This window comes from Trachymyrmex septentrionalis, unplaced genomic scaffold (assembly GCF_001594115.1).
Source record: "Trachymyrmex septentrionalis isolate Tsep2-gDNA-1 unplaced genomic scaffold, Tsep1.0 scaffold19, whole genome shotgun sequence".
NCBI lineage: Eukaryota > Metazoa > Arthropoda > Insecta > Hymenoptera > Formicidae > Trachymyrmex > Trachymyrmex septentrionalis.
Window position 1 is genome coordinate 3,854,195 of NW_017305071.1, and position 15,274 is coordinate 3,869,468.

The 15,274-nt window shown below is 39.7% G+C and overlaps 2 protein-coding genes across 2 annotated transcripts; one reads left to right on the forward strand and one right to left on the reverse strand.

Annotated features, from left to right (window-relative positions):
• Positions 1–220: 220 nt before the first annotated feature.
• Positions 221–12,212, forward strand: LOC108746996 (insulin-like growth factor-binding protein complex acid labile subunit). Its single transcript, XM_018484194.1, has 10 exons — positions 221–298; positions 519–540; positions 606–2,488; positions 4,957–5,125; positions 5,646–5,779; positions 6,238–6,499; positions 7,458–7,724; positions 8,219–8,464; positions 8,575–8,776; positions 10,350–12,212. The coding sequence occupies exons 3-10, from the start codon at positions 2,073–2,075 to the stop codon at positions 10,589–10,591; spliced, it is 1,938 nt and encodes a 645-aa protein (XP_018339696.1). The 5' UTR covers positions 221–298; positions 519–540; positions 606–2,072; the 3' UTR covers positions 10,592–12,212.
• An 896-nt stretch (positions 12,213–13,108) lies between these two features.
• LOC108746827 lies at positions 13,109–14,549 on the reverse strand. The gene is made up of 4 exons (XM_018483809.1): positions 14,144–14,549; positions 13,645–13,866; positions 13,339–13,545; positions 13,109–13,257 (listed from the first exon to the last, which is right to left on the reverse strand). Exons 1-4 carry the CDS (start codon positions 14,292–14,294, stop codon positions 13,109–13,111), a joined length of 729 nt encoding a protein of 242 aa, XP_018339311.1. The 5' UTR covers positions 14,295–14,549.
• Between the last annotated feature and the right edge of the window lie 725 nt (positions 14,550–15,274).

Sequence of the window (15,274 nt, forward strand, 5' to 3'; positions counted from 1 at the left end):
GGGAGGGGGAGGGGGGAAGCACCACGTTTCTTGCGACCGTTTACATTCTGATAAAAAGCTCCGTTATAATTTCGGCCACTCCGAATTTCGATGCCACGTTTCAAAATAATTTTTCATTGTCACAAGTATCGAATAATATCGATACTTGTGTCAATTAAAATGAAGTATATATTTAAGATACTGAGATTATATATATCTATTTCAGACATAGGGTGACGAAAAAGAGAAAATGTCGCGACGAAAGCTATTGGACTACCTGAGACACCCCATCATAAATCACTTGTCAAAATACACTCGGGTAAGAAACAGGATATTCGGTTGGCTCCGTTTTTAATAATTGCCGATGATGAATCGGCTGAGCCTAAGGCTCTAATGAGCCTGACAACGACAACTGTTTCTCGGCCGATTCCATTGAAATGACATTCTAAAAGAATTTTGTGTTTTTTTTACGAATCTCAAATCTCGCTCTCAATAAACACAAATATGATAAGAAAATAAAAACTCGATTTATTTTTCAGAATTCGGATGACTTTCTGACGTGTAAGTTTATTTAATCACATCTGCCGTAGTCGACAATTATTTATAAATTTATAATGGATTTTTAGATTCAGAGTTTATGATTAAAGGGATGCGCAAAAGGACGAAAAACAGAAGGAACGCTATGAGCGATTTGTAACAAAAAAAAAAGAAGGAAGAAAGGACGACTGGGAAAGATAGCGCAAAAGAATTATCTGTATACTTTCTTTCATGTCGCGCACCGTGCGAAGCAGTTAAGCAAAGGTCACAAGTTGAGCAATCTGTCCATTTATCGGTGCAAACAACGCTTGCGGCATGTATACGATACAGACGACGGAGGAGAGGTTGATGAATCTTTCGTCGGAGCGCGGCTGTCCTAGTCAAACTCCTTCGTCTTTCTTCACAGTCAGGATTCACGAATGGAGATGAGAGATCTCTCTCCTTTCGGGCAATCGAAACTTCCGGGAATAATTGGATAAACGTAAAAAGAGATAAAAGCGTCTCGGCCCCTACCAGGGGACCGGATTTGAGTAAGCGCGGTAGCTACGGCGAGGGAGTAAAGAACATGCTGTGAGGCACGGTAGGAGAACGGAGGAGGAGTGAGTATACGAGGTGAACAACAACGAGGCGAGGAAGGAGAGGAACGAGAATATGCATAGTATTGGGGTGTGGTGGTAAGGCGCAGGAGGAGGGGGGGAGAGAGAGAGAGAGAGAGAGAGAGAGAGAGAGAGCAGCTGTTGGAGCCGAGCCGGGCCGGGCTGGACCGTTGGTGAGTGAGCGCGCGGCCGGTAGAAAAAGAAGATGAGCCCGTCGGTGTACGCGCGTAACATACGACGGAGGGGGTCGTAAGAAGAGTGAAGAAGAGCCCCGGAGGGAGTCCCTCGCTGAAGGAGGCGTGCGGCGCCACGGTGGGTACCGACGCGACGACTCGGTTGCGACTATAAGTAAGTCTCGCGCGGCGCGCCGCGACTTAATGCCGTCGCCGCGTCCGTGGCGCCAAGAGGAAGGCCCGTTGGCGACGACGATAAACCTCCTTCTCGCGCGTTCCCCGCGATTGCGAAGGAGACGAGAGAGCGAAAGAAAAGAGAGAGGGAGGTACGGTGAACTTATATTCCGTAGGATGGTGTGGATCGGCGACAGTACAGATAACACGTGGCTGTCAGTCGCTGCTGCTACTGTATTGGGTTTCGCCTGCCAGTGTTGATCAGTGATCGGCGGTAGACAGCGGTGTCCGAAAACACCGCGACAGCTTGAAATTTTTCGCGCTATGACATTGTGCCAACGTTTATATTTTTCTTAACGATAAATAGATGGTTATACGGTTAAATCGGACGATTACCGTCGTGAGATCTGTAATATCGTGTGTACATAGTGTACCGAGTGGCATAGACGAAAAAGAACATTCTGAGAAGGTGGTGTTCGCGCAGAGGGTGGTCTCACCGTTTCGCACGTCGTGGAACATCATTATTTTTCGTTTGATCGCGCACAATCACCTTGACAATCATCTGTAATCACACCTTGCAGTCAGTACTTTCGCCCCCGCGTCAAGTGACAGCATGTCCGGGATTCTCTACACGCTGCTTGGCCTTGCGGCCAGCACGAGTCTGCATTGCGCCGTACGCCGCGAGATCAGCCCGTGCACCTGCCGACAAGAGGAGTTTCCCAGTCCCGTTATCAACCAGGCGGTGACGGTAGCCGCGTCTACCAGCGGGGTCGCCAACGTGAACAACAATGCTGGCGGTGGTGGAGGAAACGGTGGTAGTGGCCATCACGTAGGGGAGCGTATTGAGGTACTATGTGAAAAGATGAAGTCGTTCGATCAATTGGCCGAGGCATTGAGCGGTAAATTCACCCTCGAACAGCAGATCACCCTGCGGGTGGCGCATTCGAATCTGCGTGACATATCGCGCCACGACTTCAAGGAGTTGCGTATGTCTATTACCCGACTCGAGCTGAATCACGATCATCTTGGGTAAGTGCGACGGAAAGAGTGTGATCCGTCGATGAACTTCGTTGTCATCGAAAAATTACTAATGCGTGAACGATGATCTTGAACAGTAAGATTATGTCGAAGTGTCGAAGTCTTCGACGAAGAGACGTAAAGAATCATGGGGGGACGCGCGATAATGGCACGATTTATCAGTCACGGTTACTACAACCCACAGTTATGTAGCGATAACGATGGTTTCGGAGATCATCTGTATTTCTCACAAGTGCGGTAAACATTTACTAAGCAACTTTTCTGTAATCAGCATTCTTTTGCTATACGTCAGATTATTTTTTTTTTTTCAATCAGTTAAAGATTAAAATACTGGATTAATTCAGTATGGATTGACATAGGCCTTGGAGGAAGGCTTGACGGTAAAGCCGATTACCAAGTTGAGTTTTTTGCAGAAAATTTGACGAAACGACTGAAAAGTCAAATACACAAATTGAAAGCAATGTTTGTTTGTATTTTTGAAAAGTCAAATGATCTATTTGACTGTAGATAGTAAAATGTTATCAATAATTTAATAAACTGCCTACAATTTTACCTTACTTTAATAATGTTACAAGGATTACAATTCTTCCTGCTTTTCATAAGTCTTTTAACGTGGAACTTTATTACGTAACAATTTTATTAAACTGACGAAATATTATTCATACGATGAGAGGAAGCAGAAAGAAGCATAATCAGTATCGAAATGCCACACAAAATTGAAAAATTTCGGTGACGTTTGAAAACTGGTTTTTATATCACAACATTATCGGTTTTTAGACTATGTATACATATTAATTAGTTATAGTTAAGTTTTAACACGGATGACCTATTGCAAAATTGAAACGTTATCTTTTATTTAGTTGTAATAATTTAAATTTATAATAACAGTTGAGCTTTACAGTGAGTATAATTAAAAAAATTTTTTTAATTTGTAATAAACAGACTATTAGGCTCGTAGTCCTTTATTTATTAGATTGGAAAGTTGATTGATGAAAAAATGCAGGCAAATTGAATGGTAACGAAATGTTGGAGAGGTGGTGCACGCCTGTCATCCGTAGCCGCGTACTCCGTCGCGTAGTCTCCGTCTGAAGTGTGCCACACACGTCGATACGGTCGGCCAGTATCTTTGCAAAAGGTCATCGTCTGCTATTGCGGACATTGAATGGAAGCATTTGTATATGTATAACAAAGAAGCGATCTTAATTCCCACAATGAGTATTTGCGAAGGCGTTCGCGGCGCCATTGCGTACACGTTTGAACCGACGTTTGAACTTTCGTCGAGGTGTACTGCTGAGAAAAACTGCCGTGAACGGTGGATCATCATTAAAATCTTACTAGCTAATCGTCAAGCTTGATTGTTTCATTCCAGACACTTTATAATACGATAGTCCATCCATCAGTTTGTTTATCATCATCCGCAAGTTTCTCGACTGCATTCATCGTGAGTTCTTTTTTATACAGCTCCGGTCAGTATTATTACTCTGTAAATTCCTTGAAGTGAAATCACACTCTAAAAAGTGAAAATTGAGCCTTGAATAAGAATGGGTCAATTTTTAATTTGCAAGAGTGAGATTTTATTCTTCAAAGTGATGATTCGCTCTCAAAGTTTTAGACTTTTAGAGAGAAGGGGTAAAGCTGTAATAAAACGTGACAATAAGCGTGATATGTTGACCAGTGCACAGCGGAAGCAGGATATCGTTACATAATGGTTTTATCATGGAGATTGGTGAAGAAAGGCGATAAATCGTCTCAATATACGTCTCGACGAATTCGGTGTAGGAGCTCTCGACCGAGACGATTGCTAGTTTTCCAGTCCATACGTTTGGCTCTCGTTCTGTATTATTCATCTCTTTCCTCGGTATAATGCCCGCAGTGGCCATCATCCTTTACGAGCGACACAAAGGACGAGTTACCAGTCTTCCTTGATTATCCTTATTTATTAGCGTTACTCTTATTTCGCATTAAGAAAAAAGATCGACGGTCCTTGAGGACTATAGGTATGTCTCTTTTATAGAAATGCCAAGTATCCTCGCGAGACAGTGGGAGAAGGGACGGGACGTAAGAATGAAATCTTAATCGTGCCTGACCTCTTCGCGCGAGTTATCGCGGGAAGTTGTGTGTGTGTTTACCGTCGTGGAATAATTAAATAACGAGTCGCAGTGAGCCAACACTAAGTGTATAATCGAACGATAACGTCTGGCGCGTCGCCACTTTTTCAGGGCCCCTCATTGGTTCAGCTCGTTGCTCCGGTCACGTATTACTACACAAATGATAAACAACGTTGTAATAGAAGAAAATATGAAATACTACTGCTCTTTGGCGCCAAATTTTTTACAAAAATCAGTTCTTTAAAATAAACATCACAAGCGTGGAAACGCCGCTCGCGTGATTACCGTATGTTGCACATCGTTTTCCTAAAGTCAAGGACCCGTGAACAAGCGTGCTATCACGATTTGCAGGGTCGTGGACGGTGACGTTTTCGCCGGTCTGGGTCGTACGCAATATTTAAGTCTCGCAGACAACGAGGTACCTTCGATACCGGGGCACATTTTAACGCATCTGTCACTGCTACGAACTTTAGACCTCAGCAGGAACCGGATAAGCCGCATCGATTTGGATGACTTTAAGGTAAGTGATTAGATTACTTTAGCTTTAGAACTCCATGCAGTATGAAAGAAGAGGTATCAAAATAGAGAGAAATAATAAAATAGAGAGGTCGTTGGCACAATAGATCGTAAAACCTGTTCTTTTAAGCAGAACTTTATGTATGCCGTTCATTCTTTGTCCTCCAATGTGCACAAAAAAAAAAAGGAAAGATGAACTGTGCAAGAAGTTTACTTGAAAAGAACAGACTTTATATATACTCGCCCAATCAGCTACGTGTTATGAATATTTTGCACAAATTGCCAGGAAGATTCCGTATTTTGCAAATCTAAAAGTGCGCAAATTCTCAAGTGTTATTATGATCAAAGAGCGGAAGTTAGTATTAAAAGTCTAAGAAAGACGATCTTGCATTTAAAAGAGACGTTATTAATAGAAGATAAAAGAAAAAGAATCTTAAACTTGAATAGTCGACAGAAAGAAGAAAAGAGATAGCAAACAACGTCACACAACGTCATGATTTAATGGCCTTTTTTTTTTATTTTAGCACAATCCGACACTTCAGCATTTGGCCATGGCCGGAAATGCGATTTCTGAGATGACCCCGGGTTCGCTACCGCCTCTAGTGAAACATTTGCATGTCGGCAGGAATCGTTTAAACAGCCTAAATCATACTCTAAGGTATCTTTTCTCGTAAGGTATTTTTTTCTCGGTTCGAGCACGAAATTAGAATGAATTATTCAAGTTTTAATATTACGATTAACTACATTTAATATTACGAAAAATTATCAACTGTAAAGTGTCGTTGACAAACGTATAATTTCCAAAAGTACAATTATCTTTGAGACTCGTATTCATTGTTGAAAAACTACCGCAACTTCTTACCCATCCTGTTTACTTATCGTTTAGACACTACGTCTCTTATCTAATTCGTTCCGTCTATGATTGCATCGCGAATCGCTGATTAAAGGAAATTCCCTGCGTGGACTATTGATTATCGACCTTTAAAATCGTACTTGGAAATCTGTGATTCTACGTGTTCGCTCGGCGGCGAATACGTGGAGCATAGAGCAGGATTTAGCCATCGCGATTTAGCCATCGCGATTTAGCCACGTGCCCCACTTGTTTGCTCTTTGCAGAGATTTGAATCAACTCGAGTGGTTGCTCATTAATTCTAACGAGCTCACGTCACTCGATGGCGAGCTACCATCGTCCGGCCACAATCTCAAGATGCTTTACGCCGCGGATAACAAGCTGACGCATCTTCCGGCCGAGTTCCGATACCTTCACCGTCTGGAGACTCTCTTTCTCCAGCAGAACAAGATCCGAAATCTCGATGGCACTCTGCAGAAAGCCAGGCGCCTGAAGTTCCTGGAGCTCTCATATAACGAATTGCAAGAGGTATTTAGTTCGTCACGCCACGCGAGATTCTTTTTAAGCTTCGACTCCGATCGTGTATATACTCGATTTCATAGCACGAAAGCCGACGTGTATTACGTAAAATGTTTATTTGTTTATCCGCGAGAACAAAATTTTGTTGTCTAAATTGCAGAAAATTTTTTTTCGTGCTTAATAAACGAATACAGAGGAGACTGTGGGGTATTGAAGGACATATCGTACCTTGGAAGACACTAATTATTTATTCTTTAATTTTTAGATTTTACAGTTAAAAAGTAATTTTGCTGAAGAGGACTCCAAAGAGAGTCGAAACGTTCGAAAATAAAGATTTTGTGCAATGGAAAGTAATTAAATCGTATTTTGTAATTGAATCGTTGGTCACGTCTGCTTTGACTCTCATTAGCTTTGAATTTATTGTTTGTTTTTTTTTCTTAAAGATTGAGAGTTTGTTTTTAAATTGTATTATATATTTTTAAAAAGTAAATATAAGCCAACAGAAAACATTTTATTATTTTAATTAAAAAAATAATTAATGTGTTTTATGGTACTTGTTTCTAGGTACCACAGTCTTCTCTTTGATAGAGAGGGGAATTTCGAGGAATTTAAAAGTGAGAGAGTAAATCTACGAAATTGCATCGTCAGGCGAGTGCATTCGGAGCGCACGTGCTCTCGAATATTACGCTTTAACGCGTGCGATACGACGGGGGTGTCGGAGGAGGCAAAAGCGCGCCGTACATTGAGTCAATTACCGCGACGTAACGTAATTATTACCGTCTTCCGCCTGGCGGAAGGATCTCAAGTCGGCACTTGAATGAAACAGACGGACGTATTTCACGTCGCGGCTTTCTCGTTCAAATTGCGTGGCACATCGGCTCGAATGGCGTTAATTAGATTGCGCAGTTTACGCATATATTATATTATGAATAGAAATTCAACAGACGTCTAAATTATGCCTCTTTAGCTGAACGCGGACGATTTCTTAGAAGCCGAGATGTTGGAGGACCTCGAGCTCGGGCACAACTCTCTCAAGTCTCTCGGCGGCGCGGACGGTGATGGAAATGGAAGTAGCGCTCTTTATCCCCTCAGATCGTTAAAGTGCCTGAACTTGACGCACAACGAGCTCCGTGAATTTTCTCTGGCTTCCTTGCGCGGTCTACGTGAACTTAAATTGCTCGATCTGTCGAATAATCGGATCGCCAGACTCCACAGAGGAAGACCGTCCTCCGAGGTAGGTATCTACGTCATCCGATACTTTGCGTCATCATCGAGACCGTTTATGTTGTCTGATCTGACGATCAGGTCGAAATCTATTCTTGATAGAGTCCGATCGAAACTTTTACCGAAACTGAAAACGAACACTCATTACGTGTCAGTTTCGACTGAAATCATATAGCTCTTCTTTATAAATATTAATTTTAACATGTGTAATTATTGTCTCAATAATTAAATTATAATGTTTATGAAGAAGAGAAGTACATATATTTTTTGATCAAAATTGACACGCAAAATTTTTCGAAATTTTTCGATGTCGGCTGAAATTTCATTATTGCTTCAATTATGATATTTATGAAGAAAAAGTATATGATATATAGGCATGTCTATACATATATGGTCTTTGTAGGATTCCTATTTTTTTTTTAATTTTGGTTTCGGTTGAAATTCACATATAGACGAGTGTTTCGGCAAAAGTTTCGGTCGGACTCTAATTCTTGACGTCCGCAGAATTTGGTGGAAGAGGAGGGCGAGGAGATTGCAGGCAGCACTATCCAAGATCTGCGCCTTCAGCATAACGAGCTGCGTAGTCTAGACGGCTCTCTGTTCCTAGGCATGAAAGAGCTGCAGAGGCTCAATCTTAGCCACAACGCGCTGGGCCCCACGATCGGACCGCGCGATTTGCGCGGTCTCGACGGGTTACGCGTGCTCGACATCTCGCACAATCAACTCACCACCCTCGAGGATACGTCGGAGGTAAATATAAAAGTCCACTCGAATTTCCTTTTTGCTTTCTCTCTCTTTTTTTTTTTTCTTCGTTCGATGTGCTATATAATCGTGTACCAAATTGTACGATCGTGATTTAGACGTGGCTACCGTCGCTGGAGGAACTGAACGCGTCGCACAATCGCCTGGTTACGCTGTCCGGTCGAGATTTTCGCGGTTTCCCGGTGCTCTGCTGGGCCGACGTTAGCATGAATCAAATACGTACTCTCATGCCGGAGCTGGTGGCTAATACGCGATGCACGATTCACGGAGTTCCCGACGTGCTACGTATATACCTTCAAGGTGAGCTTATATTAGATACACACTCTCTCTTTTTTTCAAGGCATCCCTCTTCGCAGCCTTTTAGTATCATATTTAACGCTATCGCACGTATTTCTATTCGTGCACACAACAGATTGTTTATAATAACATTATATAATAGCAAATATTAGAATTGATATTGTACTATTTAAGACTCTTCTATCGTACATCTCTTACCGATCTGAAGAAAAAGGGCAACAACGAGAAAAAGTGATTCATCTTTTTTTTTTTTTAAACATTCCAGGTATATCTATATAACGTTGCTCGATAAAATAACTCTTAATTAAAGGCGACAAGACACATGAATTTAATTTTGATATAACATAATCGCATTGATGAGAAAAAAAGGTATGCGCAATGTTATCTATTATTCGGCCAGTACGTGAAAGATTCGTCACAGACGAACGATAATCGAGTTAACAGTCGTAAACGAGACTCTGATTCCCATAGGAATCTCCGCTCAGTGAGACAACTGTTCGTTCCACAGAGAATTCTGATGTCTCACAAGCGAATATTCAATTTAATAAACTATAAATTTCACACTATACTGGAATAAACATCTAAAGATATATTCATTCTAATTTTATGAGACTGCACACAATTTACAGCTTCCCTGCTTTTTTCTCGCTAATATTGTTTCTTTTTTGACTAGGGGCTGTTCGACATTATTTGATGAATGATTGATGAACGATTAAATTCAATTAGATATTAATAGAAGAGGATAGTACGATGAGTGGCGCCAGCGACATCGCATAATTAATAAACACCGCTTGTAAGGTCCAGCGTGGACAAACAAACGGTGGGAAGGCGAGCAAGGGGAAAAAGAGTGAGAGAAGGGACTGGTGAAGAGAGCAGCCGGGCGCGAAGGGGACGGAAAATAAATTACTGGCTGATAATCGCCTGGCTCCGTTCGGCTCCCGAGGCGTACATTATTTGTTACAACGGTTACATTTCTCGCGATAACCCCCGCTGCGGCGCCATCTCGATTTATTTATTATATACCGGCGTCTGTCTGTTGAGCTTTGTTATTGTTAATGTATCGACTCTGTCTCTTTGCAGCCACGCTATCGTGCCCAATCCCGTTATCTTCTGGCTGCAGGTCTCAGCTTCTATTTGACACTTTCTTTCCCTGCTTCGCTTACGATTTCGCACCCGGGAAACTCAGGGGACTTGCGACGAGAACTTGTAACGAAAAGTTTAGGAAAGCCTTCGAACCGCGAATGTGACAATTGCTATTAACGATTGATATTGCAATCTTTGTTATCACAGCTGGCGCCACATTGTCATTAATCACTCGTGTTTTTACGATAGTTTATTTTTTTACGATAATTTACGATCAAAATACTGTGACTCTTGAATTTAGGGCTGAGATATAGCAAAATATATTGTATAAAAGCACAAGATACCATAGGAAAACGAAAAAAATCAAATCGCCCGTGATGCGTGAACGAGCAAGCTACATGCTGTATTTCTCATATCTTATTGTTGCTCCACTTCATCGTCATGTGTCACGCGGTAAGCCCTTACACTCACACGCACGCTTTGTTGCTCGCAGATAATCCCGTGCTGTGCGACGCCGCTCTGGCCGACTTGACCGTCGCGCTTGAGGTAAATCACGCCAAGGTTTACGGGGTCGGCAGCGATTGTCCAACCACGACAACGCCCGCGCCGTTGACGACGGTCGAATTGACTTCGGCGCTACCACCGGCACCGCTACCACCGACGCTTCTGCAGTTGGCCGCCGCCGCGGCGGCCGCATCCAGGAGCAACGTGTCCTTCGCTGCCACCCTCGAGTAAAGGCTCCAGCGTCGCCGCGGTGCGTGCTGGCCCTATGAGAATAATTGCGCGAGCACCACATCAAGCAGGGTGAAGATCCGACGATGAAAAGGAGAAGAGATCTGAGAAATTCGCGCAAGAACTTAATGTCTTCGTTTGGACGAGACGGCGAGGAAGGCGCGAGGTAGACCACCAAAGTATGAGCGGAGCGATTGTTAAAAACGACATGCCGTTTCCGTAGACACCCATTGTAGTGTGCATTGCGTGTATGTACATGAAATGTAACATGCTCGAGGATACTACCGAGTGTTCTTGAAGTATTTCGTTTTTCCAGTGATTTCGTGACGGTGTGTTTGTGGATTTGTCTCGGCACATAAATAGAGAAGCGATTTTGCGCGCTCGGCGATCTCGCAAAATCGCCGAGAGAAGCACCTTCTTTAGGTGTAGCAAGTCCCGAGACGGACCAGGACAGCTTCGATAAGTATGTATACTTAGGAGAAATCTTGCGCGTCCAAAAATATCCCGTTGGATATTCGAACGAGGACCACTCGTTTATTTGATAATGGAGTCTTGAAATAATTTGAGAAAAATTCAAGATCCAGATTCCTTACGTTGTAAGAGAAAACGAATTGTACTGCGTGCTAATAAATTATATTCATTTTTCTGTTCGGTAACAGATAGAAGTCCTTACATGCCCACATGCATTGTAAATAGTCACCGGCGAAAATTTCCGCGTTTATATAGAAGTAAGTTTTAAATTTTCCTCTTCATTGAGCGCGCAAAATAGAGAATGGCCGACGTGTCTGCGAAATTCGATCGCAGACATGTTGCATTGATTGGCGATTCTATCATAGATGACGATTCATTCTTATATTCGCTAAGTATCAATTCCCTCTTTTTCGCTTATGGCGTTCTCGACGCGAGATGCAATTGCATCCGCAATATGACAAAGCAATAAAAAATATATATCATTGTATTTTGGAAAGGCACGTACAGACATTTCGAACCCACAGCAGAAATATGTTAATCATCGTTTTTTCTGATAAGTTTCCGACATATCATAGAGCAACGATATGAATGAAGCAATAACAGCAACATTTTACAACGTGATAACTCGCGGAAGACTTCGGTCTCAAGTTTCTCGATGGTCATGTATATGCAAATGAATTCCCGACGGGTCAATGGAGCAAATGAAATCTGTTAATTTTATGCCATTGGCATGGGCAGATTGGCAGTGGGCGATCAATTGACTCCTTCGTTAACTCGTGCCAATAGGGACGAATTGTTATCAGCGTGCCTCTACGCATACATAATGGGATCAGCCCGTCCGTCATCCGCGTACGGTGTTTAGTTATTCCATGCGCGCGTAAATAATAATATTACGGTAAATATAGCGTAAACATCCGTTCTTCCGAAAGATTCGCGAAAAGAAACACCCCACGAAGCATTCTTCCCTTAATCAATATTGTAACATTAAATGCGTTAATTGTAAATAAAAAATTTCGGCTAAATGTAACATCAAAAATTTGCAAGGTCCTTAAAAAAATTACCGTGCAAATGGCGCCATTTTGAGACTCGAGATTATTAAATTTATTACGTTCATTTTTTTCCAACCAATGTAGTTTAATTTTTATTTAACTCTTTTTCTAGTTCTAAAAATTATAAAAGGATGAAGAGTAAGTTGAACCGAGATTGAAGTTAATCTACGTTAACAGAAACAGGTATCAATTATACATTTTAAACGGGCATGATTAGTATCTCTTGATTTTTCACATATATAGATATATATACACATTGCAGAAGGCAGCCAATAGCACGATTGCTAGCTTAATTTTAGCTAGAACTCAAAATCAAAATAATTTATCTCTATTAAGTATTTTAATGAAAAATAACTTTACGTCGTGGAAAGGCATCGCGGGAATCGTGAAAGAAATGATCAAGTATTACAACGAGCAAATATAATACCTATCTAATAAGTATGCAAGATATGAAATATTATTAAAGATGATCACGCGGTATATTAACGTTAAGGTCCAAATATCGTACTGATTTTACTTATAAGTGAATTTCTCACGATGTCTATGAGGACGACGCAATGTTATATGTGTAGGTACCATTTATATATATATACACATATGTATAAGTATATGTACATATATATACTTATAAAGACAAAGCAGAGACCTGTTTATATAATTTTAGCAACTAAGTTATTATTTATCTGCACTGTGATTTGCAATTTGCTCTTTTATGACTTTTATGACAAAATAAAAATTGAAGGAGAAACAAAAAATATACCGCTGTAATGATGATATATATATATGCATATAATTAAATAAAATCGTGCCGACGTTTAGACAGTGTCATATGTTACATATCTTATACATATACAATTTATTTTAGGTATCTAAACTTTTTATTAATAAAAACCACTCTCGCAACGAGAAGTAGAATATGTTATTTTTTAATCTTAAAAAAATATGTCTATTTTACAAGTTATTATAATTAACGATGCATTACATGTTTTATAGTTTTATTCTACGTTTTCATGTAATGCTTTAAAAATATACTTCGTACTTGATAAAGAAACAAAGAGATATCCGAGACTCTGGAACGTTCAGAAGAATCCTTTGTAATGCTTAGTTTGTTAAAATGCTCTTTCCTTATTCTCGGTTCAATTTGTTCGACTAAAATGATGATTAACTGTCTCAACAGTGTCAACTAATTATATTTGTTATTCTAGATTTAATTTAGAATGTTATATATACCTGTCCAGTGGTTATCACTGTATGATAATTGAACGAAGTATTTATTCTTTGCCTCTTCATTGTTTGTGAAAAAGGACATTGTTATGAACTGACAATTCTTATCCTCTTGAAGACTTATATGTATATCCAAATGTACTTTGTATTTGAGACATGCACGTTTAATGGCATCCCATTGTGAGATTTTCTTTTTCTTCCTTTCTTCTATTTCTACAAACATTAAAATGAAATAAGAATAGATTCGATTGGGAGAGAAACAATGAAATATTGAACTTGCAGATTCAAATCCAGCCAAAAAGATGTACTTACCCTGCTGTATATCTACCATTTCCAGCAGCAAGGCTTCTCTTCGTGCCTTTACCTTTTCCAGCTCATCCTTTACATCCTCCTGTGACTTTATCATATTTGATATCTTCTTATCTGTTATTTTTTGTTGCAATATGACAGAATCTATGTCAGATTTTGCTGTGGTAATTTCCTGTTGCAGCTCTGACATCTTATCCATGTAAACAGATTTCTTTTTACTACAATCTGCAAAGCAAAGACAAAAGATTGCTCTTGTTAGCCCAGTTCCATCAATGTAAGATTAACTTTAATCTTGGTTCAACTTACTGTTTACCCTTTCTAATTTTTAGAATTCTTAGAAAAAGATAGAGTAACCAAGATTAAAGTTTAATTTTACATTGATGGAATCGGGTCTTGTACTTGTAAATGAGTTCTCACGAGTAATACTTCTTACTACGTGAGTTCGATTTTTTCACCAAGTCTTCGACAGTTTGCAATTACAAAAGTACACAGGAGACTGTACCCTTTTCATAGAGGCGTTTCTGTTCGATTCTGGAGTCAACACGTAGCCGAAACTCTCGACACGACGATATCCATTCATCCTTAATGTTGTTTTGGAAGATGTCATTTTGGAAGATGTCAAGTACATTGCACTTAAGCCCCTCAATAGCCATTGCACTCGCAAATAAGTTCGAGTAAATAATAACTGTTTTCCGGATCAGTTGTATGATTTACACTAGCCATAACCATATGACTGTTGCGTTGGGACGCGTTCAAAATATTTTGAATAGCAGTGATGCCAACGTCGCGTCACGAATGTCGCTAAAATTCCAAGTCGGTAAACTAGCGACTGGCGAGTATTTTTACCAATCTAACTTCCCACTACACACGACTCTAATTCGCAGTTTTTCGAATCAGGTGGCGCTGAAAAGTACTTCTTTTTTTCATACGTTTCATTCAAAAAAGAAACCGCGAATTCGTTCAATGTCTATTTCTACCAATGTAGGGTAACTTCAATAATACTTTTAATTACGCTATCTTTTTCTAATTTTTAAAGCTAGGAAAAAATAAAAAAATAAATAAAACTGAAATTCATCTTTTTTTTTGTTTATTCGCACACATTCACAAGCCTCTCTATATTAATTCTCAATTACTTGAGATCGTAAAGTGCTATAAAAAAATTTAAAAAAAATAGACGAGTATTAACAATAAAAATTTCCATTTTTAACAGCTTTAAACTAATAAATATAACTATATAACTATATAAATAAATTCTACATATTAAAAAAGAAAAAGTTGATTGGGAAGAGCACAATTAACAGCAATTTAAGTGCAATTAATTTCTTGCAAAAGAATTTCTCAATCAGATACAAAAACACAGAACTTGCTGTAAAAAGATCTAAATATTAAAAAAATAAAAATTATTAAGATATTTTTTAACTTTACATATATTTTATGATTTTGCATTAATAATTTAATTTTATTTCGAAGACAAAAATATGTAGACGTTACATTCAGGTACCTACATATATAATGAATTATTTTTAATATATTGTAATAAAATAAATCAAGTATATCTGATAGATATAGATAATAATTGTTTTTTGTAATTATATTCTGAATCTTTGTATGTGAAACATTATAATTATAAATA